We start from the raw sequence: 26629 nt of genomic DNA on the forward strand, positions 1-26629 counted from the left end.
TTTTTTTTTTTTTTTTTTTTTTTTTGAGTTTGCAGTTAGTGAACCAGACAACCAGTCTTGTCTTGGCAGTTTTGAGTGGTTTTCCTGTTGAAGTGGTGCTGAGCCTTCCACAGTGACATACTGACACCTTGTGTTGGAAAGAAGTATTACAAAAGGCTGGGGTTTGCTCGGTTATAAGAATCACAGTAACTATTCACAACATGAATCATTGAGCAGATGAAAGTCTGTCAGCAAATAACAGAGGAAGATAGTCATACGTGACTGCTTGACATGAGGCTGAAATTTAGTCAAACTTTATTCATCTTAAGCGATGAATAAATTCCCTTCTTCAGTTCCTCCTTCCTTTTCCTCGAAGGAAAATATGACTAATATTTAAATAAATTGGCAATGCTTTTGCCTGACTAAGATATCCTACGTCTTCCAGTTCCGATGACGTTGCAGGGCTTTTCTTTTCCTTGGCAGATCCTCCTCAGCATTAAAATACGAGAACACCTCATTATTTTTCTTTGATGTGAAACCTCAGCACAGTGCCGACAGGTTGCCTAGATTGGCAGCATTATAAGCACATCAGTGGCTGAGTGAAACAACTGCTGACAATTTTCAGAAACCACATAAACAGTACGGTAGATTTTGCATCTACTGTTCCCCTGTAGCTCCATTATCAGTGACTTAGGGTACCACGTATATATATAAATATACACTTAAAGAAAAAGAATTGCCTGCAGCTAATTCTAGAGAGTGAAAGGAGGCCAGAGACAAAGGATAATGTTGGAGGGATAAAAGGATGAGGGGCTGAGGGTGGAGAGGAGGTGGTAAGTGATGGTAGTTCAGCTGCTGGTGGTGCCGTAATAGTGATGGGGGGGTGGTAGCCCATACATGACTATAGAGAGAGAGAGAGAGAGAGAGAGAGAGAGAGAGAAAGAAAGGAGTGGGGGAATAAAAAAGACATGTGGTTTTAGAGGATTTATGCAGTTGTTTTGTATAAAAATCTGTCAGATGCATCACAGCTGATGGAGGAGCGGAGTGATGTTCACAGGACAGCTCTTTTAAGGAATTCCACTTTTCAAACCACTGAAAGTGGATCAGCAAGGACAGCCTGCTGTGTGCTGGATAAACAACTAACAACTCTATCTTTTCCCTCCATCCTTCTCCTCCCCTTCAACTTTCTCTGCTCTCTGGCTCCAACATGTTTTTCTTCCAGCTCGTCATCATGTCCGGCACGGTGTTGTTGGCCTACTACATGGAGTGCACGGACCTTTTCAGCGTGCACGTGCAGGGTTTCTTCTGTAATGACGCTGAGCTCATGAAGCCTTACCCTGGCACGGAGGAGTTCAGCTTCATCCCACCCCTCATCCTGTACTGCGTGGTGGCTGCTGCTCCCACCGCTATTGTGAGTAAAACCCATTATATACGGATTGCATAAGTGTTTAAAACTGGCTTCTTCTCAAACTCGCATGTTGCATGTTGGAGTAAAATTGAAAATAATTGTGCGTTTATTCAGGCCTTTGCATCTCAGCCCTCCTGCTTTTCTCTGGAACAGTAGCCATTTGTTAAAGCTTTTCACATCTGGAAATCACTATTTTAAAGAATATTCTTAAAATGTCATTATTAAATAACCACTACTCTTAGTAACATAATAGCCTTAATTTTCCGTTTACGTGACCTAACATGCCTTTATAACTGAAAGAAATGCTATCACTATTAATAATAACAACAAAAGTTCCTCTTTTCCTTTTATCTTCTCTTCTAAATCATGGAAGAAATCAAGACAAATTATTGATTTTTTTTTTTTTTTTTTTGGGTTAACTGATATATTTGGCACTGATTTCACAGACTCAACATTTGGCTCTAGCTTTTTTTTTCCTCTGCTGAGTCTTCAACAAAAACGGGCCCAGCTGTCTTTTAGCAGTAGATAAAATGAAACTTCAGCCTCTGTCTTTTCACAGCCGACAGAAGCTATGTCCCAAACCCCCACGCTGCAAGGTTTTGCTTAAGCAGTGTTCACAGTGGAAAAACAAAACAGAAAAACAGAAAACGTAACAGCATGCATTTGGTAGATGTTTCACAGAAAGCAAGCCAATGTTGGTGCTGTTTCGTGGCTGTAGGTGATGAGTGATGTGCCAGTTGGTATAGAGTAAATAATAAGCAGCGTTAATGTGTTGTATGGATCCGGAGCCTTCGTTCATGACTTGTTACAGCAGTAGGACTACAGTTGTAGATGGCAGCAAAGCTGTTTCCATGTGAGCCAGCCAACAGTACACAGTACTGTTAGCGCCAGTAAAGCTAAATGGAGAAAGTCAAAACATCCACCAGGGCAAAAGTTAATCAGAAGTCACTATCCTGTCCATGCTGCTCGTTTTCAAAGCTGCATCACAGTTCAAGATGAACATAAGTCAGAGCTTACACATGCAGTTGTGTTGAGGTGCCTCATGCACGTGTAGCGGCCTACAGCCACTAGGTGCCAGTATTTCTCCGTGTTTCGCCACTCCAGCCTAGCAACCCAGACCAGACACCATATGTCTGCAGGCCCCCGAGCCAGTTCATTATTAAACCCATGTCAAATATTTTCTGAGCACCTGCTGAAGACTGTTTGCATGTGTCTGTTTAATCTAACAATGCACTGTTTCACATTTCAAACTGATCCCAAGATAATCTACAGATCAATTTTGGTTCAGTAAAACGTAAAGGCTCTAGCTGTTGTCCAATAGTAGCCAAAGAATATACAGGGAGTCCACAAGGCCATGAGGTATTTAATCTTTTACAGAATGAATTTTGTTTAGTGGTTTGGTGCTCTGGTACCTGTATGCAATGTAGCCTATTTTTGTTTGTGTGGAAGTGAGTATGAATAAATCATACCTGCTGCAACAAACACTCAGGAAGAGACAATATCCGCGCGCAAAGGAAATCCTTATTTCTTCTGATCTGTGACTGACGAAAGAGCCAACTGGAATCAATCAGGTGAATCTGTCCATTTCAATCAGCAAGCCCTTCCCAGTTTTTCCCGCTGTGTGTTGCTGTGTTTCATTCAGCGTGTGAAACTCTTTCACATCCCGCACAACCTGTTGGTTTTATCTCAACTCCAATCGGTTTTCATACTGAGAGCTTGTTCGACTGCAAAGAAACAAAAGACAAAAACATAATCGCATGAAGAAAGCTTCTCGCCCCTTTTTGACAACTCAGCTATGCATATAAGCTGTGGCTGTTGTTGTTGTGTTCTACATGCTTCACCTGCTGAGAACACAACCAACTACAGAAAGATTACAGTTAGACAAAAGGCTGCATTTAATGACAAAACAAAGGCTTCCCGCAAAATCTGATATTCATTCATTCATTCATCTTCTATCACTTATCCCTTTGCGCGTGGCTGGGGGTGCCGGAGCCAATTCCAGCTCACACTGGGCAAGGGCAGAGTGAGCCTGGACAGGCTGCCAGTCCATCACAAAGCCGACAGACAGAAACCAACAACCACTCACACTCACACTCACCTACGAACAGTTTAGAGTCGCCAGTTAACCTAAACATGCAGCTCTTTGGACGGTGGGAGGAAACCCACACAGGCACAGGGAGAACATGCAAAACTCTGCACAGAAAGACCCCAGGCCGGGAACCAAACCCGGGACTTTCTTATTGTGGGGCAATGGCGCTAACCACTATGCCGCTGTGCTACCCTCCTCTCTGGGTTGTCCATATTTAATTTCTTTGCAGCTTTCGCTTCGGGACGCTGCATATGTTTTTTTGAAAGGGTAAAGATATAGCTCCGTTGCTTGTGGCTTCTATTTGTGTGCGTTTTGTTTCAATTCTCAAACTTTCTTAATACTTGCAGAATAAAAGCATTGCATTCACAAGTTAGAGTCACAAAGCTGCAGAGTGGAGAGAAAGTGGAGTTACTAATACAGCAATGGATGTCTTGGTATTTCAACAGTATTTAACGCTTTCTTCAGGGGGTTACTGGCCATCTTCTGTGCTCTGCAGCAGTTCTGAAATTTAGTAAAAAAGCATGGCCTGTAAAGTGCCATGAGAAGGCTTTTAGTGGTCTTCTGTTTGTTATCCATTTCCATATTGCAGCTCTTACCTCCTGTCCAAACAGACAGCTTCCTTTCCTGCTGCTGATTTCAAGAGGCACTTAATCATGGAGGTGATTGTTTAAGATCTGTCATTCCTGGACATGCGCCGACCCATTTATTTGTAATGAGATATCACTGTTCTGCTGCTTCCTGTTTCACTTGTTTATTATCTGGGAGATTATGTTCTTTGCTTTCAGGCTCTAAATACTGTGAGTGCTGTTACCGACCTGTTATGGAGACGTGAGACCTGAATTATTGCCACTTTTATTGAAGAAATAAAACGCATCTTGTAGCTCGCAATTCCTTCCTCGGGCTAATTGTTGTGAGGTGCATCAGCGGCCACCTGTGCACACCCACACACACTCTGACTCACTCAGTGAGATACAATAAATTTGTTTAAAAGCTGGAAGAGTGCTCCGATTGGCTGGGGAAAATGTGACAGACAATGTTACTTACAGATGATTTGCTGAGAGTGCATGTTTGTGTAGTTGTGACAGACTCTTCTGCACTGACGACTCCACAAAACAAATAAGTAGAGAAATAAAAGTAGATCTAAACTTTAAAAACTCACCACAAAGCAGTTAGTTTATGAAGTTTGACGCAGAAAATGTGAATATAAAATCAGTTTACGATCACAAAATTGTCACTGTTCCTGCCTTTCTGCTGACTCATCACGAAGAATTCTAGTTATGTTCTTTTGTTTCTAAAAGTGAAATAGTTTAATTTTATATGTGTAGTTTTACATAAATTTCATTAAATTCTGATGAGATTAAATGCTTTCTTCCTTTATAATGCTTTTCCCTGATCACAGATTTTCCGTTGGAGAGTGCTGTGTCAGCTGTTCAAGTTTGTTCCCACACTGCTGGTCACTTCACATATTTCCAACTATTTATTTTTCTCTCGCTTTGGTATAAATGTGGCCTTTGCATCTCTCTTTGTCTCTTTATCCATCTGTATGCTATCCCGAACTTTTTAATTGTGCCCTTTGTGCTGTGTCAGATGCTTAAGTTGTGCTTGACACTGCATATCGCTCCATCATCGCATGCGTCATAAACCAGAGAGGTGGCGAGTCAGAATTAATGATGACAAGGCTGGGATGTTGGCCAATTATCAGTGAGGCGGTATTTTATGCAGATTGTTCCACATGGCTGGACCATAGGGAGGCTGTGGAGGTTAGATGGGTCATAATCATGCAACGGTTCGCAAACCTGTCCAGCCCTGGACAACAAAACAGTCTCACTTCACCCTCAGAGTCGAGAGAATGAAAGCGTGATGTTGCTCTTGTCAAGGATTCGTCCACCATAAACATCAAACTGCTTAATGTTGGCGGCCATGACCGTAGAAGTTACTCAAGATAAACCACTTTTAGAAGTTTAGCAATGTCACAGTATTGTACTGCATTAAGCTAAATAGGAAGCCTGCCACTGTTGTGGTAGCAACAAAAACCAATGATTGCCTCATTAAGAGGAAATTAAAGCAGCAATAATTGGGTTTTGTTGCTGTTGTTGTTTTTTTATTTTTCTTTTTTTTCCACACTGGGCATTGCAAGCTGTAAGCACACACACTTTACACATTATATCCTTATTGATCATTGAAGAGGTGGCAATGATAACTAACCCTAACCTTTCTCTCAGTGGATGCCATCAGAGTTTGTCCACCTGTAACTGAAGGCCATACTAAGCAGAGTAGAGAGAGTCAACATAATCAATTCATTTGTTTCCTTAAAATATTTATTTGCACATCTTTTTGGTTTTGTTCACTGAATAATTAATTTCATCAGCGAAAACTGTTCGAAAATATTAATGCAGCCTTTTTCATACTGACAAATTTGTAAAGGACTGAATCCAGCGCAGGACATTGAAACGTTTAGAAAGCCTATAATGGGGCTGTCAGTCCTTATTCAGTTTTAAATTAATTTATTTGACTTTTCTGGCATTACAACACTGGTTGCTTACGGTGCTTGTAGCTACAAATAAATAAATAGGGTGGCATTATTGAGGAAAAACAACAGTCTCAAGGAAAGGAGGAAAAGTTACTTGTCCTGGTGCTTAAAATAACAGACTGAAAAAAACATACACAGATACTAAGGACCAAAATTAGATGTGTCCACATGTACAATTTGCAGCGTTTATAATAGTTTTCTTTGCTAAATAATTAATCTAATCATCTTTTGTAATTGATTCGGTGACATTCATTTTTGAACACGTGGATTGAAGATGTCACCTCAAGATTTGGGAACTTTTAACTATGAATTATTAACACTACATATTTTGTATTTTTCACAACCAGTGAGAAACAAATCATGATAAATAATATTAATTGTGATAAAAGTAATCATTAGGTGTAATCCCGTTGGCTAGTTTTGATTCTACGGAGACAGTGTCGTACAGCAGTTCATCTAAATTCAAGCAACAAAAATGCAGAACAAAAAGACAAAAATTTGGTTGACAATTCTGTTGTTCTTCACAATCTGTGAGCATTATTTGTCGCAGAATTGTTCCAAATGGTGAATAGATGGATTAATATTTAATAAAGATAATAAAGCCTGTGTAACAGGAAAATATAGAAATTATGCCTTCCTGACTGATCCAAGTTATTTTTCTTTTAGTGTTCTTTTCCTTTTTGTAGATATTTCTAAATGGGTTTGTGGGCCACTTTAGCTGGATGATACACTTTTACATATTTTTTTAATAAACACTCAAGTCTTACCATAAAGAATTTTATAAGCTTATCAAGCAATTTTAACAGTTTCTACTGTAAGCTACAACAATCAACAGTTTCTTGCTGCCTCAGGCTTTGCGCTTGATTGTTTTCTGATTGTAAATTCTGTACTTTTGGCTGTAACTATGGTGGAATGAACCTCTCATGAATCATTTATGGTCTTCCATCATTTTCAGCAGTCCTGTTTTTTTATGAGTAAAAAGAAGAAGAAGATGGAAAAAAAAAAAGAAAGCGGTGAAATGCATAAAAAAATGGTTCCCCTAAATACCGTGAGCAGTTACGGTCACAGGTAAAGTACTTTATGGACTTTAAAGGGTATTGCAGACCTGAGCTCCCATAAATGTTTCACAGTGTTGGAGAGGTCAGTGTTATTGAGACAGTTCATGAATTAGTCTGCTCTTGTTGCTTCATGTCAAGCAAAGTGCACCTATGAATTAGGCACCTGGTGGGAGATTTGCATTGCATCTTTTTTCCCATCTTGTGGTTGAACCTTTTAACTTTTGTTCTGACGTCTCTTTTTTTTTTTCCAGCAGCATGCCAAGTTGTTTCTCCATTTTATGACATGGTAGATTTATTTTCAGTCAGTTTTCCTGACATTTGTACAGCGGAAGGTGGGCGTTACACGAGTTGAAATGAGGCGATCAGTCAGCATTAACTAAGCTTTTCACTGTTGAAGCAAACTCTAGGGAGACAAACACCTTAAGGCAATCACTAGATGATTAAAAATGTTACTGTTGTCATATAGAAAAATAACACATCGTAAAATTACTCACTGATATGCATCATTTCAAGGAGCTGAATGAAAATGAATTGATCAGAAATGTTTATTTGCCTCATTTATTTACTGGGAGGTAAACTCAAGTTCAGTTTGTGCTGATACTGCCCCAGATGTAGCACACAGTTTGTGACTTGGTGGACTATTTGCAAATGTGCGCAGAAAAATTCAGCTTAAATAATTTAACTTTTAGTCACATGAGACCTAAAAGAACCTAATGAATAATGTTGTTTACATCTAGGTCATGGATTTTCCTTTGAACAAGATTAACATCCTGCATTGAAAGTGTTTGTTATTACACCTATTCTCCACCGGGGCTCTTGTTGGCCTTTTGATTTTGAATTAATTTAAACTTTACTAGTGTTCACTCTTACATGCTACAAGTTTCCTGTTTTTAATAGTTAGTCTACTTTGAAAATAAAGGCATTTTCTGGCCATGTTCAATGGGAAACAGATGTTTCTGGGTCATTGTACATCAAAAGATGTATTTACTGTCATCATGCATTCGATCAGTATTTTCATGCTTTATGTCATTCATCTTCCAGAGGGGAGAAAAAAAAATGTTTGAAAATACTAATTCAGCCGCCTTCAAGCTGACAAATCCAGACAGGTCTGAATCCAGCACAGAGCTTTGAAACATTTATACGCATTTTATATAAGCGCTTTCAGTTCCTCTCTCCGTTCTTGATTATTTTTTTATTTTTCCTGCATCAAAACATTGGTTGCTTTCGCTGCTCATAGCTACAATGAAATAAATAGGATAGAAAAAAACTTTTTCAAGGAAAGGAGGAAGCACAGGAGATTCAAAATGATTTCTTGTTAACGCAAACATATACTGACAACAAAGGCAAAAATCAGATGCATCCACACATATGCATATATTCGGTCTGTCACAAACGCACACACATTTTTGGTGGCGGCCTGCATCACCCAAGGCTGCTGGTTAACGAGTTTCATTTTGTGTCCAGCAGCAGTTTTTCCATTAGACGTGATGTAAGACCACACGATGATGGACCCGAAGAAAGGCTGCATTAAGGCACAGTGATTTTATGTGCACAGGCCACACAGGGGCAAAATGGGATGCCCACACTTTTATATCTTTATGCTAGATGCCACTGGCATCACATTTTTGCTTTGACCATATTTCTATCTCTCCTTGTGATCGTGACATCACAGTAACCCCATCCAGAGGGAATTTTTTCAACTTTAGCACAAACATTCACCTCGAATCAAAGATGATCTAATTAGATTTTGATGGTCAAAGGTCATAGTGGCCTCACGAAACAGAATTTTGACCTAAATGAGATATCTCAGTAATTTGTACAAGGAAATTTCTGCACATTTTGTCCACATGTTCTGATGTTCTGTCTGGCCTGTTCTGATTGGTTGGTGCAAAGTCACATCCTTATCATTTTGTTGGTTTTACACCGGTTCGTTTGTAGGTTATTGCAATCAGATGATTCAAATTGCCACAAAACGCAGCTACATACTGACCCATCACAATGGGGCTACTAAATGGCCCATCAGAAATGTCACCACCAAGGTTACTGTGAAAGCTCAAGATACTTTTATATCCTCCACAGCTATTGTAGAAATTTCCAAAAAATATTTCATATGTCTGTATTGACATATGTCTGACTGTCTGTATTTTTATTTGTGGATCTCTCTGTCTCTCTTTTGGGTAGATTTTCATCGGAGAGGTGTCCATGTATGTAATGAAATCAACGAGGGAAGCTCTTCTGGCCCAGGAGAAAACTATTGTGACAGGAGAGTGTTGTTACCTCAACCCCCTTATCCGCCGCATCATACGCTTCATAGGTAGGAAAATTTGCATGTCAAGAACTACAATCTTGACTTTGTCCTTTCACAAATAACAAAGGCAACATGCACAATCAGGACCGTTTCATTGTAGAGTGTTTTTGGGCAAGAACAGAACTCATAATAATAAGAAGAACAAACAGGGTTTAAATACAGTAATTCAATAACCTTTTTAAAACTGTGTAGTTTTACACTTTGAGTCTAATGAGCATTTACAGTGAAAATATGTACATTTAATAGTGAGTGATAAACTTTCATTTTGTAGACAGCATGTGAAACATCATGTACAATTTACAATGAAATACTGTTGAAGTAAATATTCAGATGACTATAATTTTCTCTTTAAGGACTAAATAGACAAATATAAGCAAGTGCAAGGTGTAGAAATTATGATGAAGGACATCAGTACCTTGTGCTGCATTCCTGTAAAGTATTATCATCGTTTGCCTGGTGCATCACCTCAGCACAGCTGTTCTGGACCAAAACACAGAAAAGGGATGGATCATTTCACTGATTCAGGTCATTTCTCTCAGCTCTCTACAAAGAGTCATACTCACTGACTGTGTAGTTTGTTTTGTTTTGTAGATAACAGACCAAATCATTATTGTGATGCACATAATCATCATGTCAAGGTGCTGCTCTTGACTTTCTGTGGTTCAGTTTTGGATTATATGAAGTCTAAGTTTACTGCAGTTTCTTTCAGTGCAAAGCACTTTAAGCACGAGGTTAATAGCCCAGGAATCCATGCATCTGTAACTTTAGAGTTCTTTGTGCGACTTTCACAGTCTTTCGGTTAGCTTTTAACCAGTAGGTAGCATGCAGTAGATCATGGCTGAGGTGACAGTTGTGGGTGCTGTCAGTCACCTGCGAGGGGAGCTCCAATACAAAAAGCTACCATTCCAGCACTGACCCGGATGATTCAGAGCGTTAGGATGAAATATTTACAATTCATTTGTGCACATCTTTTAATACTTTTGACATATTCCTAAATGGAAAAGAAAGAGGGTACAAAGCAACAACAAACATGCAACCACATGTGCAATGTCCTCTGAATAACAAGCTATACACTGGGGTCAGCACTTTTCTTTGTTGTTTAAAAACTGGGAGATGCCAGACGATGAAGTATGAAACGACAGGATGAAAAATGAGTGAAGTGGGCAAGAGTAAGAAGGACAGCAAGCTCAGACGGATCAGAGTGGCGGTTTCATAGCTTCGAATATGACTCAGTGTGTCTTTACGCCTGAGTATTGTTTCCCGGAAATCCATGATTTCATGAAAAGCAGAGAGTAGGTGAGGAGCTGACAACAGATTGTCCATCGGCTGCCTCAATGAAGACTGAAGTGAGAAGCAGCTTTAACTTGACTTCTGGTTGGTTTCAGAGGCAGAAGTGACTCTGACACAAATACTGAGAGCTCAGACGGTTGTAAGTGTCGGTCTCCACTTGGTAAAGCTTCTAGTAGTTCAGCTTTTCTCCACTATGTCGATCACATTGTTGCGCAAATGATCTCCGCTTTAAGTGACATCAGGACGAAGTCGGCAATGGCGAGCCATTACGTCAGTCGGGAAGCGTCCGAGAATGAATGTGAAAGTTAAAAACCCATTTTGTCCGCTCGAACCTCAAACCACATACCGCATATCTTTGTTTGCCGAAGTTTACTTCCGAAAAGTGCGCTGATTGGACAAAATAGTTGGCCCCGCCCACACCGCACTCTCAGACTCGACTCTCTGTCATTCAGTCTCTGACACAGCTCGGGTGAACATCTCCCATTGAGCCAACATTTAGCTGGAAGAAAACTCAAAGAGCTGCAGTGAAGCTGTGACACAAATACTGAGAGCTCAGACGGTACAAAGTCGGTGTCTCCACTTTGTAAAACTTCTAACAGACCATGTCCTCCAAGAGGAAGGTTAAAAGCCCCTTTCGTCCCATCAGCTGTGATACCGGTACGGCGGCCTGGTGTTTAGCGCAGCCGCCTCACAGCGCGAAGAGCCGCCGGTCTTTCTCCCTGAACCCGTGAGGCTCCTCCGGCATCCTGCCTCCAACACAAACACCTCCAGGATTCACCGCAGTTACTGTCCACATGTGGAGCCTGTCCGCGGTGAAAACGCCTGGTGGCTGTATGGAGCCTGTGGCGGTCCCCAGTACCCCCAAATCACGGGTGTTGGGTTCGGGGTCCAGCACCGTCAGCCCAGAACCCCCCGACCCCCAAAACCTGGAAAGGTATCCCCATATCCCCCGCACACTGTCGGCCCAGAACCACCCGAACCCCCGACACCCCAAAACCTGGATGGATACCCCCAAATCCCGACCCCATATCACCCACACAACGTCAGTCCAGAACCGCCCGAGGACCCCGTACCCCGAAAACCTGAAAAGTTCCCCAGTACCCCCCAAACCCCAAATCCTAAACCGAAAAAAAAGAAAGAAAATTAACCCGCAAAACAGATTTTCCCGCAAATCTGTTTTGCCGGAGTTTTCAAGTATTAAAGTGTTCACTCCTTGAAGTTGTACTGAAGCTCCACAGCATCAACAGACAGACTGGGAGAGTGAAACCTCTCTACTGCCATCGTCTGGTGATCTACAGGGTGAAGTCGACGTTTGAGGATGACAAACCCACACCACCACCAAAGCCCTGGAGAATCAAATCCTGAGGATGACCATGGCTGTGAAGGTGGGAAGCGCGCTGGCATGAAACTTATTCAGCAGTTAAAAGACTGTTTCAGACAAATTACAAACTGCAGTGACTATGAAAAAATATTCCAACTCATAATGGAACAGCATTCTTCCAAATATGAGAAAGAAGTTAATGATGCTCCGGATTCTGACACAGGACTCACATTTGTCAGAAATCATTCCAGAGGAGAAAACTCTGCAAGGGAGAAGCAACATGCATATCCCATTGTCTGCATGAAAGATGGCAGCAAGAAAACTTTTGAACCAGCTTATCCAGATTTTGACAATCAGAGGAAACTGTCCGGTGGAAAGAGCAGCAAAGAGGCAACACACAGTGAAGAAATTGTCATCAGACAACTGGATGATTTTCTGAGCCGGAATGGATCACCTGTGGAAACGATTTACATTCATACGCAAAAAAGTCCCTGTTTGAAACGGAAAAATAACATCTGCCCTTGTATGTTTCGGCTTCTGGAGAAAGCCATGGAATGGCATGAAAATTATCAATTTCGGACTGTGGTTGTGTTCAAAGAGTACTGGGGACTGAGGGGTCCAAATTATTTCCGACATATCACCTTTCCCACCATCTCATGTCCAAAAAGTGTCTTTTATCCATATGTTGAAAAGTGCAAGGACACGCCTTTCAACCTGGATCATCGTCATCTGAGGCAGAGTTTGAAGAAGGCTGATCTCTACAGGACACTGTCAGATGTGGAAAATGGTGACAAAAACGGACTGAAAGAGAAAATTCAACTTGCTCGGCTGCCTCAATGAAGACTGAAGTGAGAAGCAGCTTTAACTTGACTTCTGGTTGGTTTCAGAGGCAGAAGTGACTCTGACACAAATACAGAGAGCCCAGACGGTACCGAGTGGCTGCCTCCACTTGGTGTACAAACTGATCATACAAGGATTCCCCTTACCAGCATAATGGTCTCTAAGACTCTGAAGCGCCTTCCTGCTGCACCTCTCATCACAAGCTCTTTTCATCTTGGCTCTTGTCATCCAACAGTTGAATTAATTCAGAATGCCTCTTCATTCTTTTCCGCATCTCCTTCTGCACCCTCCTCATCCCTAACCCTCATCTGCCTCCTGCAGAATCAGGCCAAGCAGACGCAGGTGTACAAGTAACTTCGTTTCCCACAGCTCATCATTTTTCTCATCGACCATCGGCCTCCAAACTCCTTTCTGGGCCCATAACCTGTTGACATTGCCTTCATAAAAGGAGTGGAATACCAATTTTTACATGATGGAAGAACAAAAACACACACAGCCTTCATTGGGTTTGACTGGGATGAACTCCTCACAAGAGCAAGCCATTATCATTTATGGATTAGTTGCTGCAGCAGTGTACTCTACTAGGGCAATGACGTCAGTGTTAAGGGAACATTCAGGAAAATAATGACAACAGTGTAACTCAAATACTGAGAAGCAACAAAGTTTAAAAAAAAAAAAAAAAAAAAAAAAAAAAAACACCAACCCCCCCACATTTTTATTCTGTCTTATGTTGGAACAGCTGCAGTGTACATAACCCCAACTCCAACAAGTCCGTCTTACATGTTCCAGTGTATTCATGTAAACCAGAGTTTGTCCAGCCCTTAAAGCTTTGGTCCTGAAGGTCATCAAATGAGAAGAAAGGGCAGCATCACATAATTTGACAAATGCAGCACACACCTGAGAAAAAGTGAAGGTGTGGTAGCTAGGACCTGATCTGTGAAGAAAAAGTGATACATTTGCTTGGGTAATAGTGGCATATCCTGATGCTGTGTGAAAATCTATTTTCTCAGTCAGGTTCTTACAATGAAAGATTTGGTTGTCGACAACAAGAAGGCAAAATGTTCTGCCAAAGGCAGTAAGAACTAAGCATAATTTGAATCGCAATCTTATAACAGATGTCCAGTTGTTTTCTTGTTCTTATGTAGCAGGGTGCTTGAAATCTGATGAAATCACGACCACACAGTCCTAACCAAGCAGTGATCGACTGTTAAAGACTATAAATGATACCTAAGCGTGTCTCTCCTCCCAAGCTTGGACTTTTGATCATACTTTCATGGTCATAAATGGTTCATGTTATAGAGAAATACTTTAATCAAAGAAAATTAAATCAGCTGAATTTGAAACAAAGCTGTCTGGCTTTTAGTGATGTTTGATTTATTTCTCATGGTCATGCAACACTTGCAAATAAATTAGTCCTATGGGTGACTAACATTACAGTGTCAATTAGATACCTGAGTATTTATAGGCCTGGATTCAATTTGACGTGTGGCTCCACTGGGTATAATTTTTTTCATCTTCTACCACTTATAGTTTTGTGGGTTGCGGGGTGCTGGAGCCAATCCCAGCTCACATTGGGCGAGGTCGGGGTACACCCTAGACAAGTTTCCAGTCCATCAGAGGGCCAACATATGGAGACAAACAACCACTCACACTCGCACTCAGACCTACGGACAATTTAGAGATTCACCAGTTAATCCAAATATGATGTCTTTGGACGGTGGGAAGAAGCCCACGCTGGCACACTGTGATTCTCAAACCTACTGGCTATCAACCCAGTGGTGAATGTCTTAGGACACAGAGGGGAAGCTGGAATACCTGGAGGATACTGGGGCTAGTGATAATATATTATCAACCCTACACCTGGTTAGATTGTGACCGACTGACCACAATGACTAATTTGATTTAAATGTGGAAAACTTGCCAGTTGGGGCTTTTCGCTTCAAACACTGAAAGATAATCTTTTATTAGAAAATATATAAAGGTTATGTATTTATATACTAATGCTCTTGCAATAAAGCCACTTCGTAGTACAATTAAATGAATGTTTTTAACCTCACACACCTGCATAATTGTCCTTCAAGAGCTAATAAGACCTGAAGGTAAAATCTTTGAAGTGCAATCATTTTATAGCCACTTTCCCACATAGGTTTAGTAGAACTGGGCAAACTGACAGCCTCTTTATTGTCCCCGTAAAGGCAGTGGCCTTCTGGCATAATCACAAGTGTATTGTTCCTTTTTAAATAATACTCCTGTAGTTTATAGAACACTCATCAGAAATTCATTAGCCAATTCAGATGATTTATATTTCAGTCTGTTCCTGGACAATCTTTCAAATATGTAGGATCACTGAGGCTTTTCGTTTCCCCGCTCTCTTGCTCCTCTCCTCTCACCCTAATTTCCTTTGTCCATATTTCTCTCAATGCCCTTCACACAATCATGTCCCTGTACCCATCACAGACACCCGAATCCTCCCATTCCCCACCTCCTCACCACCAGCCCTTTGCAGCCCCCCCACAGCCCCCGGATGAGAATACAAAGCAGAGTAATTTCATGGCTAAGCAGGCCAGATAATCAACAGTCATATTTCATAGCAAAAGGAATGCAGACGCAGACACTGGTCAGGGTTGGTGCACTCAAAGTGTCAGTGCAATCATTCATATTAGATGCAATTTTTTTTTCCGTTTGTTTCTTTCTCTGCCTGTTGTCCACTCTTCTTTACTTCCAACATAACCTCATTTGATTTGAATATTTTTGTTCACTTCTTCGCAACAGTGTTCTATTCATGCATACAGCAAAACAATGAAGTAAAACCTATTTTATACAGGATTGAGGTCAGGGGGTAAATGATCGAAAACATGCAGGTGCAGCTCCCATCTTATTTGTCATCACAGAATAAATATCTGTATGAATCCAGATTTTAGTTCCTGCCTGGGGCCTTTCTGTGCAGAGTTTGCATGTTCTCCCTGTACCTCCGTGAACTACCTCCGACCATTCAAAGACGTCTTGTTTCGGTTAACTGGTGACTTTAAATTGTCCGTAGGTCTGAGTGTGAGTGGTTGTTTATCTCTGTGTGTTGGCCCTGTGATGGACTGGTGACCTGTCCAGGGTGACCCCGCCCTTGCCCAGTGTGAGCTGGGATTGGCTCCAGCACTCCCCTGCAACCTGGAAACAGATAATTGATGAAAAAGATGAAAGAAGATAAACAAATTATTATTCATACCTTAAAATATCTATTGTGTCCTTAAATAAAACAATGATTTGGGGAATGAATGAAATATACATTTTTTAGTTTAGTTCAGCCTGATTACACTTGGGAGGTTGTATACCAGCAGTAGGAACCAGATAGTCAGAGTCCAATTTAACTCCATATAAACGGTGATCGAGTAATCAACTAAGGTAGAAGTTCATATAGAGCATTTGTGTTTGTGTTGCAATTTATCAGATTTGATGATACTGCAGAAGTGTGCCATATAAAAATGAAATATTGATATTCCATTAAAACCGCACACGATTATATGATGATGGCAAACAGTTACAGACTCATCAATTCCCTAAAGAGAGCAAACAGTAAATATTTTTGCTATAGTAATCTTAGCGAAAAGCCAATGTCATGACAGGAGTAGTGTCAATGTGTTTGTATGTTTTTGTAAAAGCTTCCATGCATTAAGTTCTCACTGTGTTGTGATTTTTGTGTACCGTAGGTGTGTTTGCGTTTGGTCTGTTTGCCACAGACATCTTTGTCAACGCAGGCCAGGTGGTGACGGGAGGTCTGTCGCCCTACTTCCTATCTGTCTGCAAACCCAACTACACTGGCACAGAGTGTCGCTACAACCATCAGTTTGTCGTCAACGGCAACATCTGCACTGGGAATCCTGTCGTGGTGGAGAACGCCCGCCGCTCGTTCCCCTCCAAGGATGCCTCACTGAGCGTTTACTCAGCTGTTTACCTGACGGTGAGGACAACGAAGATGTTCTATAATGATTTAGAATTTACAAAACATGTCACTTGAAGAACCTGTAGTTTAATAAATGTTTTTGTGCCATGGCTACTGAAGCCATCATTAGCATGAACTAGTACTTTTATCAGTTGTGCCAAGCATTTTAATTATTAGTGTTTAAAATATAAGAGGTTAATATGTCTAGACTGTGTCTAGAATATGTGCAGGCTAAGCGAATGCATAAGGCCCCTCACGCCACTAGGGGGCCTTTTATGATTAATGGTCAGGCTCATCTTAGGCTCATCTAATTATCATTACCTGTCAGTCAAGGTAATTATTTTTACCTTTAACAATTCAGTGTACGTTACATTCATTTCTGTATTGGTTTGACATTTACTTTGCATGCTCCATCTCATCAGACATCCTATATACTGTGGGGAAAAATTTGCAACTCCAGCTAGCACTGGTTGGATGTGAGGATTACTTATCTGACAACATATAAAAGTTGTAGGCGGCCAAGTTAGCTGCCTCCTTCTCATCTCTGAGGCTAGAAGCATCAGGCTACATTAGCTGCGACTTGCATAACAGCCAAACTTAAATGTCAATGGTCAAGTTACATTGTGAGTAATATCATTGCCAAGTTTTGATAAAGAAGGAAAAAAAACAAAGCTGTGGTTCTCCTGCATCTACTTTAATAGCCTTAGTTTGTCTATGCAATGATAAACTGTTTGAGTACACTTAAATTTAAGGTTTTGCATGTCCCATATAAACTGTAACACCTGACCATGTGATGTTTTAGGCTGCTTAAAATACAGAGAACAAGATGCATAGAAATTTTCTGTACCATAGCAGTAGAAGAAGAGATACTGAAGTGTTTTCCCTCATACAACCTTCATTCATTAATGTAGTTAAATTGTTGAGCGACTTGGCTGCTGCTAACTAAAAAAGAGAACTTAAATCGTGTTGTTTGTAGTAGGATTCAGTTTGTTTTGTAGGTTTGCTTTAAATTTCAGGAGCTGTAGATAGTGCTTAGTGTAGCAAATGCTACAATATAATGTAAAAATAAAATAGTATCTTCAGATATATCCACTTCTCTGTTTTATTCATTTTATTGAATTTCAATTCAGCCTCTAAGTCTAAAAAAAACTTACTGAACCGAAAATATAGTTCCCTTTGCTTGCATTTGTTGTTGGTTTAGCTTTATTACTGTTAGTTTGTGTTGGTACGAAAAAACAAAAACAACTGTTGTAATTCTCTGCCAGAAAGATTTTCGGTAGATTTTTTTTCAATACAGCCTAAACACAGTTAATCAAAAGCCAATGTCAAATCTGTGTGTGGCACTAGGGTCTCTCATTTGGGACTGAGTGTAATTATTTTACATTTTGGTCGAATAATGGCATATTTAAAAAATGAAAAACACCCAATCAGATGAATAGATCCTTTAAACCTGGGTTGATTAGAAATTAAATTATACACCAGACCTGCACTTTAAAAAGACACAGTGTAGTAATGATTTGTTTACTCTGGCTTTGTGAAGGATTAACTGGGAAGGAGGGAGTTCATATTCCCTGAAATTGATTTAAGGAATATCTCGCAAGTATTTAGAGTACTGAGAGGGGTTCAGATCTCTAAATTTTGTTTACATTTTGTCATGTCTCATGCTCATTTTACCTTCTTATGACAATACACAAACAATTTTTTGCTAATTTATTATGGAAGAAAAACTGAAATTTCATATTGATTAAAGTACATTCAGACCCTTTGCTCCGACACCTGAAATTGGGATAGGGCTGTTGATCTCTTGGAACAAAGAACAACTCTTTGAAGGACTATTTGAAAAGCTGGTGTTTGACGTAGGCGTATCGAAGGCACTCAGTTTCAGAAGAAAGGAAGGCGAAAGTAAAAGTGCAGATTTTATTCGCGGGAGCAAGAGGTACACAGCGACAGATTGCTGATGAAAAGAGTATTTGATATGTTCAGCTCCCCAGTTGGCATGGAAGGAGGTAAAAGTTCAGGAAGTGAGAACATACACTACGTAGGATGACTCAGTGTAAAATTTTAAATGCTGAATTCTTCTTCAAACTTTTGCTCACAGTAAGAGATTCCCTTATTAGGTTCATCTTTTATTCTCTATGAAAAAAAACCCTTTGTTTTGGAAAGTTTTTTTCACTCTTATGATGTAAGTTTCTGACATCTTTCCTGGACCGTTTTTTTATGCAATGGAGGCTTTGTGCTGTCACAAAATTGTAAAACATTTCTGTGGGAACACCTCTAGTTGCTCTACATGAGACTTCCCTCTGTTCTTCCCTCCCTAAAGAAACAAACGGGGGGCTATTGATAGTCCTCTGGGACACTACAAAGAAAGAAAAACGTCATGTTTTGTTTTTTCACATCTCTGGTTTGCTCTCATCTCCTCTCTGCCCTCCTCTCCAGATGTACATCACCAGCACCATCAAGACCAAGTCCAGCCGCCTGGCCAAGCCTGTGCTCTGCCTGGGCACCCTCTGTTCGGCCTTCCTCGCAGGCCTTAATCGAGTCTCGGAGTACCGAAACCACTGTTCGGACATAGTGGCTGGATTTATACTGGGATCTGCTGTGGCTCTGTTTCTGGTGAGCACGATGGATGAATGAAAAGAGCATAAAAGCAGATCAGAGGAGAGGAGAGCAAAGGGAAGATGATTATACTTAGTAGGTGGTTTCTGGTCATGAATTATTTTCAAATTATAATAATAGATTTCAGTTTCCTTTTGGAACTCACCCAAACCCGTAATTAAATGATTAATTTGGGCTGTGGACCGTTAAACGGGTTTTGGTGCCATTTTTTAAACAAGGCCCAATGCTTATTTATGGCCTAAAATTCTTATGCGCAGCAGATTTTTTTGTAATTGTGACAAATTAAAGAAACAACCAACAGAAAGTGTCTCAGTAAGGTTTTGGGCCTCGTGCCAGAAAAGTTTCAATGGGTCTTGGCACCTACTCTCCAAGTTTTTGAACTGGTGGCATGGACACCATTCTTCCAAAAGTGTTACCCCATTTAATGCTTTGATGGTGGTGGAGACCACTGTCCAGCTGCACAAAAATCTCCTTTTGTGGTTCAATTGGTTTGATGTATGGTGAAGACCTTATTCCTCATTTCTCAGTTGTGTTTTGTAACTTGTCACTTTTCTGTAGGTTTTTAATGATAACTGGGGACGCCATATACTGTCTGTTAAAGGGTCAGGAATAATGCAGTATTTTTAAAGACTTGCTGAAAAGTAGTTCACTACGAGGTAATGTGGGAGAGAATGTGAGAGAGGATGAAGTTGGGTTTATATTGGGGATGGAGGAGGTTCAGATACAGGTGAATTTGGATGGTGGGATAAAGTTAAGAGCACACAAGTTGATTAGGGGACCAAGAGGAGAAGAAAGCAGGACAAAATCCTGAAGTGGCACTTGGATTCCTTCTGAGATCTGCAGCTGCTCTGTTTTTGAGCATGTATGAGCAGTATGTTGAAGACGAAGTGGAGGGAGCAAAACCAGGGCTTGAGACGGATCAGTTTGAATAAATTGCTGTGTTTTTATTCGGTGGTTATTTAGGGAAACCATTTGAAGTAACTGGTGACCTGATTCATTCTGGTCCTCGCTAAATTTGTCAAACAAAAACAAATGAACAAGTAGTGCAGAATGTACTAGTTTTCTTCCGCATGTCCAAGTCTCCATTCAAAATCAAGATTAGTCACCTGTGTTGTGTTATCAAACAGAAACAGCTTCCTTTGGAAATGAAAAAGGCTTTCTCAAAATTACAATTTGCCATTTGAATGCGTGGCGATAACAGCTAAAACCCTCAAGTTGTTTTTTTTAGTTGGAACGGAAAGCTTAGTCAGGAGGAAGCAAAGTGAAGGGAACACCCTTCAAATCAAAAAAGATTCATATAACAATGTCAGAGGCTTCATTGCTTGTAATTGCCAATGGGGCCCGAGTGTCAAAGCAGGAAGGAGTGTGACGGAGAGGGAGGAGGAGGGAGCACTGTGGAAGGAGGAAATAAGGGGGTCGGTATTAGTGCATTGGTTGCTGTTGGCTGATTTAAATTGAGCAAGCTTCATCTCTAATATGGCCACAATGTGTTTACTAAGACGAACCACATTGTTCGGCAAGTTTCATCATCTTGGAAAAATGAATATCTGTACCAGATTTCATGGCAATCAATACAATAATTGCTGAGACAATTTATATTTTCTGCACGCTAAAGATTATCTTGAATTGAAAACCCTGCTGGACTTGTTTGTATTCATGTATTTCGTGTTCGGATAAAGTGGCAGTATATGATGCTCCCTTAAAAGCTCGGTGGATTTTAATAGAGTGCAGGGTGATATACAACAGTAGCAGTAGGATTTAAAGACTGTTCTTTAGGATTGGGAGCAGTGCTTCAGATAATGTGTGGGTGTTAGGAAGGGAGAGAGAACTGCTGTAGCGCTGCAGAAGATGTCTGGATAATGGAAGATTTGGTTTGTGATAGATGCTCCTAGGTTACCTCGGCGAGTAAAGTCAGTGGCAGTCATTCCTGCTTTTATGTTTGCTGTTTCGTTGTCCGCTTCACTGGCTCAAATAGACTAGAGTCATGATGTTCAGTGTGGTCTAACATCGACACAGGGCAGCTTTGTCCCTGGGACCTCCAGAGGAGGAGCTACTCTTTAATGAAGGATGTAAGATTTCAGTGGTGGACCCATAAAAATCGACATACATTGAGTCAGAGATCTCTGGGGTGAGATGAACACAAGAAAGTCAATCATCACCTCAGCAGTTTTGAACCAGCTCATTTCCACCTTATTATCAGCAAATCATGAACCGAGGCTGGCTTCCTGTCCCCTACACGTAGATCTAATGGTCCCGATGAAGCTCTTCCAAGCGTTGTCATCTTAGAAATTCGGCAGTTTGATTGACTGCTGTCTTGAGAGGAATCAATTGGCACAAAGGGTATATCTGAAATCCTGTGCTACCAGTGCTAATAGAGAGGAGATCTAAACGGGCTCATCAAACTGCAGCTACCGTTGGTCCCAAAAAAAGTTTTTTCCTCCAGTAGCAGATTGAGCAATCAGTATCTATCACTCGGTCTTTGGGACAAAGCTAACACAGCAGACAAAGGTGTCTGCTCTATCCAGGGCAAACTAGAGAGCCACGCTAAGTCTGACAGAACTCATTCTTTTACCGTTGTTTTTTTTTCTTTTTCTTCTTCAGTCATTTAAAATGGCAAATTTCAGGCTTTTGAGGTATTTAAAATTACCATTAAAAGGCACACTGCATTGTTGAAGTCTAAGAATCTAAAGCATAACATAAATATGATCAATTCAATCTGGCGTCAATTTTGGGCTGCAAAACTGAATCCTTTGGCCAGACAGTAAGTGCACAGTGTTTTTATTTGAAAACTCAAAAACTTGTTTTTCAGTATTTTCATGGCAATAAGCAATTGCTGCTTTCCTCACCTGAGACCACAGATTGCAGCTTGGCTTTGACCTTCTTAGCATGAATTACAAGACACAAAACTGGAAAGGAACCAGTCGTCTGGAACCTTAGAGGATGCTATTGAGCCAAAACAGCAACAAAAAACAATAAAACAAAATCTGATGCCACTCTGAATTATATTTAAAACAAGCAGGGAGGTTACTCAAAAAAAGGTTTCAAGAGTATATAAGATGTAATGGGAAAGCCATGAAAATCAGCGTCACTGTAGAACTGAGCACTTTCTGACTTTAGGCTGGTTTAGTCAGCTTTATCAACTTGAATTTTAAATGCAGAGTGACGATTGTTTTAAAGAAGTCAATTTTTAACACTGACGCCAACACTGATGCCAAGCCACTCTGATTCATTCATTTCCTTTGTATGGCAAGGGCTGTCCATGAACTGCCACAAACAAGGAAACCTTGAGCATCCTCCAGCAGTAAATCGTCCCACTTCATTTTCTCCTTTGCCACTGCCTGAGGGCATGGTTGGCCTGCGTGCTTCAGAGCTCCCCTAGGCTGCCTTCTCTGATTAACAAGTGCATGTAGCAGTTCAGAAAAGCAGCAGGATCGTTTGTGTCTCTGCTGCTAAATGAATCCGACTGATGGACAAACACGAATTTACGAGAGGGTTTAATGCAATTTACAAGATTTTTAACCATCATATAAATGAAGAAATAAGATTTCAATGTGTCCTTGGCGTAATGCCATGCCACAAAGATAAACACTCCAGGGCATCTGCTGACTACATTGAATGATGATTGACTTTTGCGGACGCAATGTTTCATTGAGTTTTTAAACCCATATAAATCTTATATTAGAGCAATAGCAATAGGCAAACTGGCTTTGCATTGTAATGTTACCATTGTCTTTGGGAACATATTAGCATGCTGAAGTTGACTTTAACTCAAAATGCACTGGCAATTGAAATGTAGAAGTTGTCCTGCATTCACACAGTCTAGTCTGTAAAACCTGATGTGTAAAGTGTCAAGGCCGGCTGAACCTGACGTCCTCATCTGAAGAATGACTCAGAAATGTTTTCAGTTCTATCACTGTCAGCCTGTCCTTCTGTTAATGCTGAACTGTCCTTCCACTTATCAGGGTATTTGTGTTGTGAACAACTTCAAAGGCGTCCACTGTGCAGCAGTTAAACAGAAGCCTGAGGACTACCGCGGCCTGCCTCTAATGACTTTCCCCCGTGTAGAGAGTCCACTGGAGACCCTCAGCGCGCAGGTAGCTTAAAAACACTTAACCTGGATTCCCAAAAACTTTAATCTTTAGCATGTGCATTATCTTTCCCTTTAATTGGAAGAGCCCCCTCAAGGCCTTCAGATTAAAACAAAAATCTCCTCTCCGGATACTTTTAATTTATTCTACTTGAATTGGGTTCATACAGTAACTTCTTACAGTAATTTGTTGGAATTTCCAAGCTTCTGATCATTTTATGTATTTCAGAAAAAATTCTTAACTACAGCAAGAGTTTCAATATCAGTACTGGATATATTTGGTTTACAATGTGTTCTTTCTGTCTTTCTTTCTCACCTTTCTTTCTTTAACACAAAGCAATGACACATGTTCACAAGGACATAACAGCATGACATTTTGCACTACAACACTGTCCTTCTTCCCAAACACACAGAACACCCTGACACTGCTTGACAATGATTTCGCTCTACCTCTCCTCTCCACACCCTTTTCTCCCCGTCTTCTCCCGTTTGCTTTTGTTTTCTTCATCTCTCTCAAACCCTTCACATCTTTCCCAATTCCTCCTCCCTCATTCATTTTCAGAACCACTCGGCATCGATGACGGAGGTCACATGACTAAGGGGGCAGCACCGGGTCACGTTTGCGTCTCCACAGCACTTCCAGACACAATGATGAAGACGCATGCCACGTGGCTCCGAATGCTTTGCAAAAACACAAAAACAAAAAAACTAAAACACTCCTGATATATCTGTTTCATTTACCTGGGGAATAAAATACAGCATGTTTGCAATGGTTTTCTTCTAGTTGAGCTATGCTCAATAGAGGCTGCCGAGACACACAAATCACATCCGTGGCAGAAATATCACAAGGCAAACGTAAGCACAGATTGTTTTTTGTTTTTTTTTTTTCCCCCACACATCTGAAACCATTTGAAACATGGGACGTTTTTTTTTTTTTCCTCCAAGGTGTGCTGTTTGTAGTTAGAGGACGCTGTTTTGTACATTTTGTATGAGCGAGTGCTGTAGCCTATCCTGACAGTGTTAAACCCCGCACACTTCCTGTCAGCTGACTCTCTCTGTTTTACATCACATCCTGCCAGGTGAAACGCCTCATCGATCACCACATCTATCCCCCCTCGGTCTGAAAAATCTGCTATGGAATAAAACATAATTGATGTTGTTGTTCTGTGATGTTTGTCATTTGTACATAAAAAAGACAGAGTCCTTCTTTTTATTATCTCTTTCTGTACATTTATTGACCATGTCAGGTCATATTTTGTAAAGATTTTTGTTAATCTGTATAACTATTATGATCCATTTGGACCTGTTTGCCTGCTGTAACCCTGGATATGTTTTGGTAGCAGTTTAAGTGTTTTGGGCAATGACCCCTCTTCCCGTTTGGAGGAAATGACAAGGAAGAGTCAGTGACATCCTGAAACAGGAATACTCTTTGGAGTGAAACTGAGTGACTGACATAAGGCCCGACAAGCCCTTTTATTGGAAACCAGGCTAATGACTCCTGCTTCACTTTTCCTCCACGAGGCACCCCTCCCCCTCCCTGAGCCACCAGTGGATTGTGATTCAATGTTGTGACTCCATTTCCTATTGGAAGATATGCCCAGCATGAAGAGAGAAGTCAAGATGTTTTATAAATATTCATGAATCAAATTATTATACTCATTTTCATTGTGATTATAATCGTCTTTTACTTTGAGAACGAAAGAAAAGCGTTTAATTTGAAATGCTGCATATATTTTTTTTTTTCTTGGTTTGTCCACAAATTAAATAGTAAGTAGCAACAATGGCGCTCTATTGTGTTCTTCACTGTGTCATTATGATCAAATTAAAAGGGAGAACTTATTCTCATTGTAAACAAATAAACAAGTAGAATGATAGGGCAGAGTCATAACAATGGCAGCCCCTTCCTGCTCCTTTCTCAGTTTTAAGTCAAGATTAGCAAAGGTAGAAATGGACTCAGAAAGCAGTCAGTGTTTGCACCATACCTTGCTGGGTAGCGTGGGGGATGCATCTGTGCCTGTGTTTGTTATAACAATATGAAACTCTCCAAACATTTGTATCCTGAGTTGAGTCTTGCAGTCAGACGTACAGTGCGGTCTCCTTTGCTGCATACAAATACTACCTTCTTTGCAGTGGTTTGGCCATAACCTAAGCCACGGGTCATCTGCAGCTTAAAGGCATGATTACATTTTGTTCAGGCAAAAAAAAAAAAAAAAAAAACAAAAACAAACAAACTGCACTCACCCCTTAAAAAGGATGTGATGTTATGGTGAGCAAAATTTCAGTGAGGCTAAAGCTGTGATTTGCAATTTGATGGTGTAGCAGTGAAACAAAATCAAACAAAGAAAAGGAAAAAAAGAAAAAAAAGAACGACTGTACGCAGTGCAACAAAGTCAAACTGAACCGTGAATCCACCAGAATCAGTCTAATGAATGCACCAAAACAAGGAATATCTCATAGAACCTGTCACTGGTTGGGGCTTCGATTTAAGCAGGACAGCGATGTAATGTGGCCACATCGCTGAACGTTTGCTAGGTGGAGAGTGCAGTGGACAGTACACAGCCAGGAGGCATGTGCTTCTATTAAAGCTCAGTTCAGGAGGAGAAATCCTTTAAAGCTTTAAATGCTCTTCACACATGTATTCAAGCAATAAGCTCGAGTTAGAAAAACATCTTTGGAGGGGATCATCACAGAACAAAAAGTAAGGGATTCCTAAACAAAACAGAAAAAAATGTATTTACCTCCAGCACATTTTCCATGAGTTCAAAGGAGAAGCCTGATTGTTGCCTCAGAAAAACAAGTCAGGAGCAAAACATGTTTGGAGGAGCTTATATTTCGACATGCTTTCAAAAAGTATGGGTCTATTCTTCACATCCTGTGAGGCAGCCCTCTTCCCGTCACACCACACCAACCAGAACTAGTGATTAGAATGAGCATAGATATGCTAAAACCAGGCTCTTATTTGGTTTTTCTGTTGATTCATCCTGTTAGGACCGCTTGGACTTTGGTGGTGTTTGTGCCACCGCTAAGCAAAGCATACGCACACAGAGACACAAAGAAAGCTGACGGCTCAGCCAGTGCACTCGGTCTTTTGCTCTGTCAGGTATTCATTTCAGCTGTGACAGCCTGTGCGAACCCTGCGGACACACTGGCTAAATAGATAGGAGCGGCT

At 40.7% G+C, this 26629-nt stretch overlaps 1 protein-coding gene across 1 annotated transcript in view; it reads left to right on the forward strand.

Annotated features, from left to right (window-relative positions):
• plppr1 (phospholipid phosphatase related 1) overlaps positions 1–25051 on the forward strand; it is a 47008-nt gene extending 21957 nt beyond the window's left edge. Inside the window, exons 3-8 of the mRNA XM_029516206.1 lie at positions 1202–1390; positions 9246–9378; positions 16525–16775; positions 19194–19370; positions 23336–23467; positions 24023–25051. Coding sequence (XP_029372066.1) covers positions 1202–1390; positions 9246–9378; positions 16525–16775; positions 19194–19370; positions 23336–23467; positions 24023–24055 — 915 coding nt within the window. The 3' untranslated portion in view covers positions 24056–25051. The remainder of the gene's footprint in view (positions 1–1201; positions 1391–9245; positions 9379–16524; positions 16776–19193; positions 19371–23335; positions 23468–24022) is intronic.
• The last annotated feature ends 1578 nt before the right edge of the window (positions 25052–26629 follow it).

Source organism: Echeneis naucrates, chromosome 12 (assembly GCF_900963305.1).
Source record: "Echeneis naucrates chromosome 12, fEcheNa1.1, whole genome shotgun sequence".
Taxonomy (NCBI): domain Eukaryota; kingdom Metazoa; phylum Chordata; class Actinopteri; order Carangiformes; family Echeneidae; genus Echeneis; species Echeneis naucrates.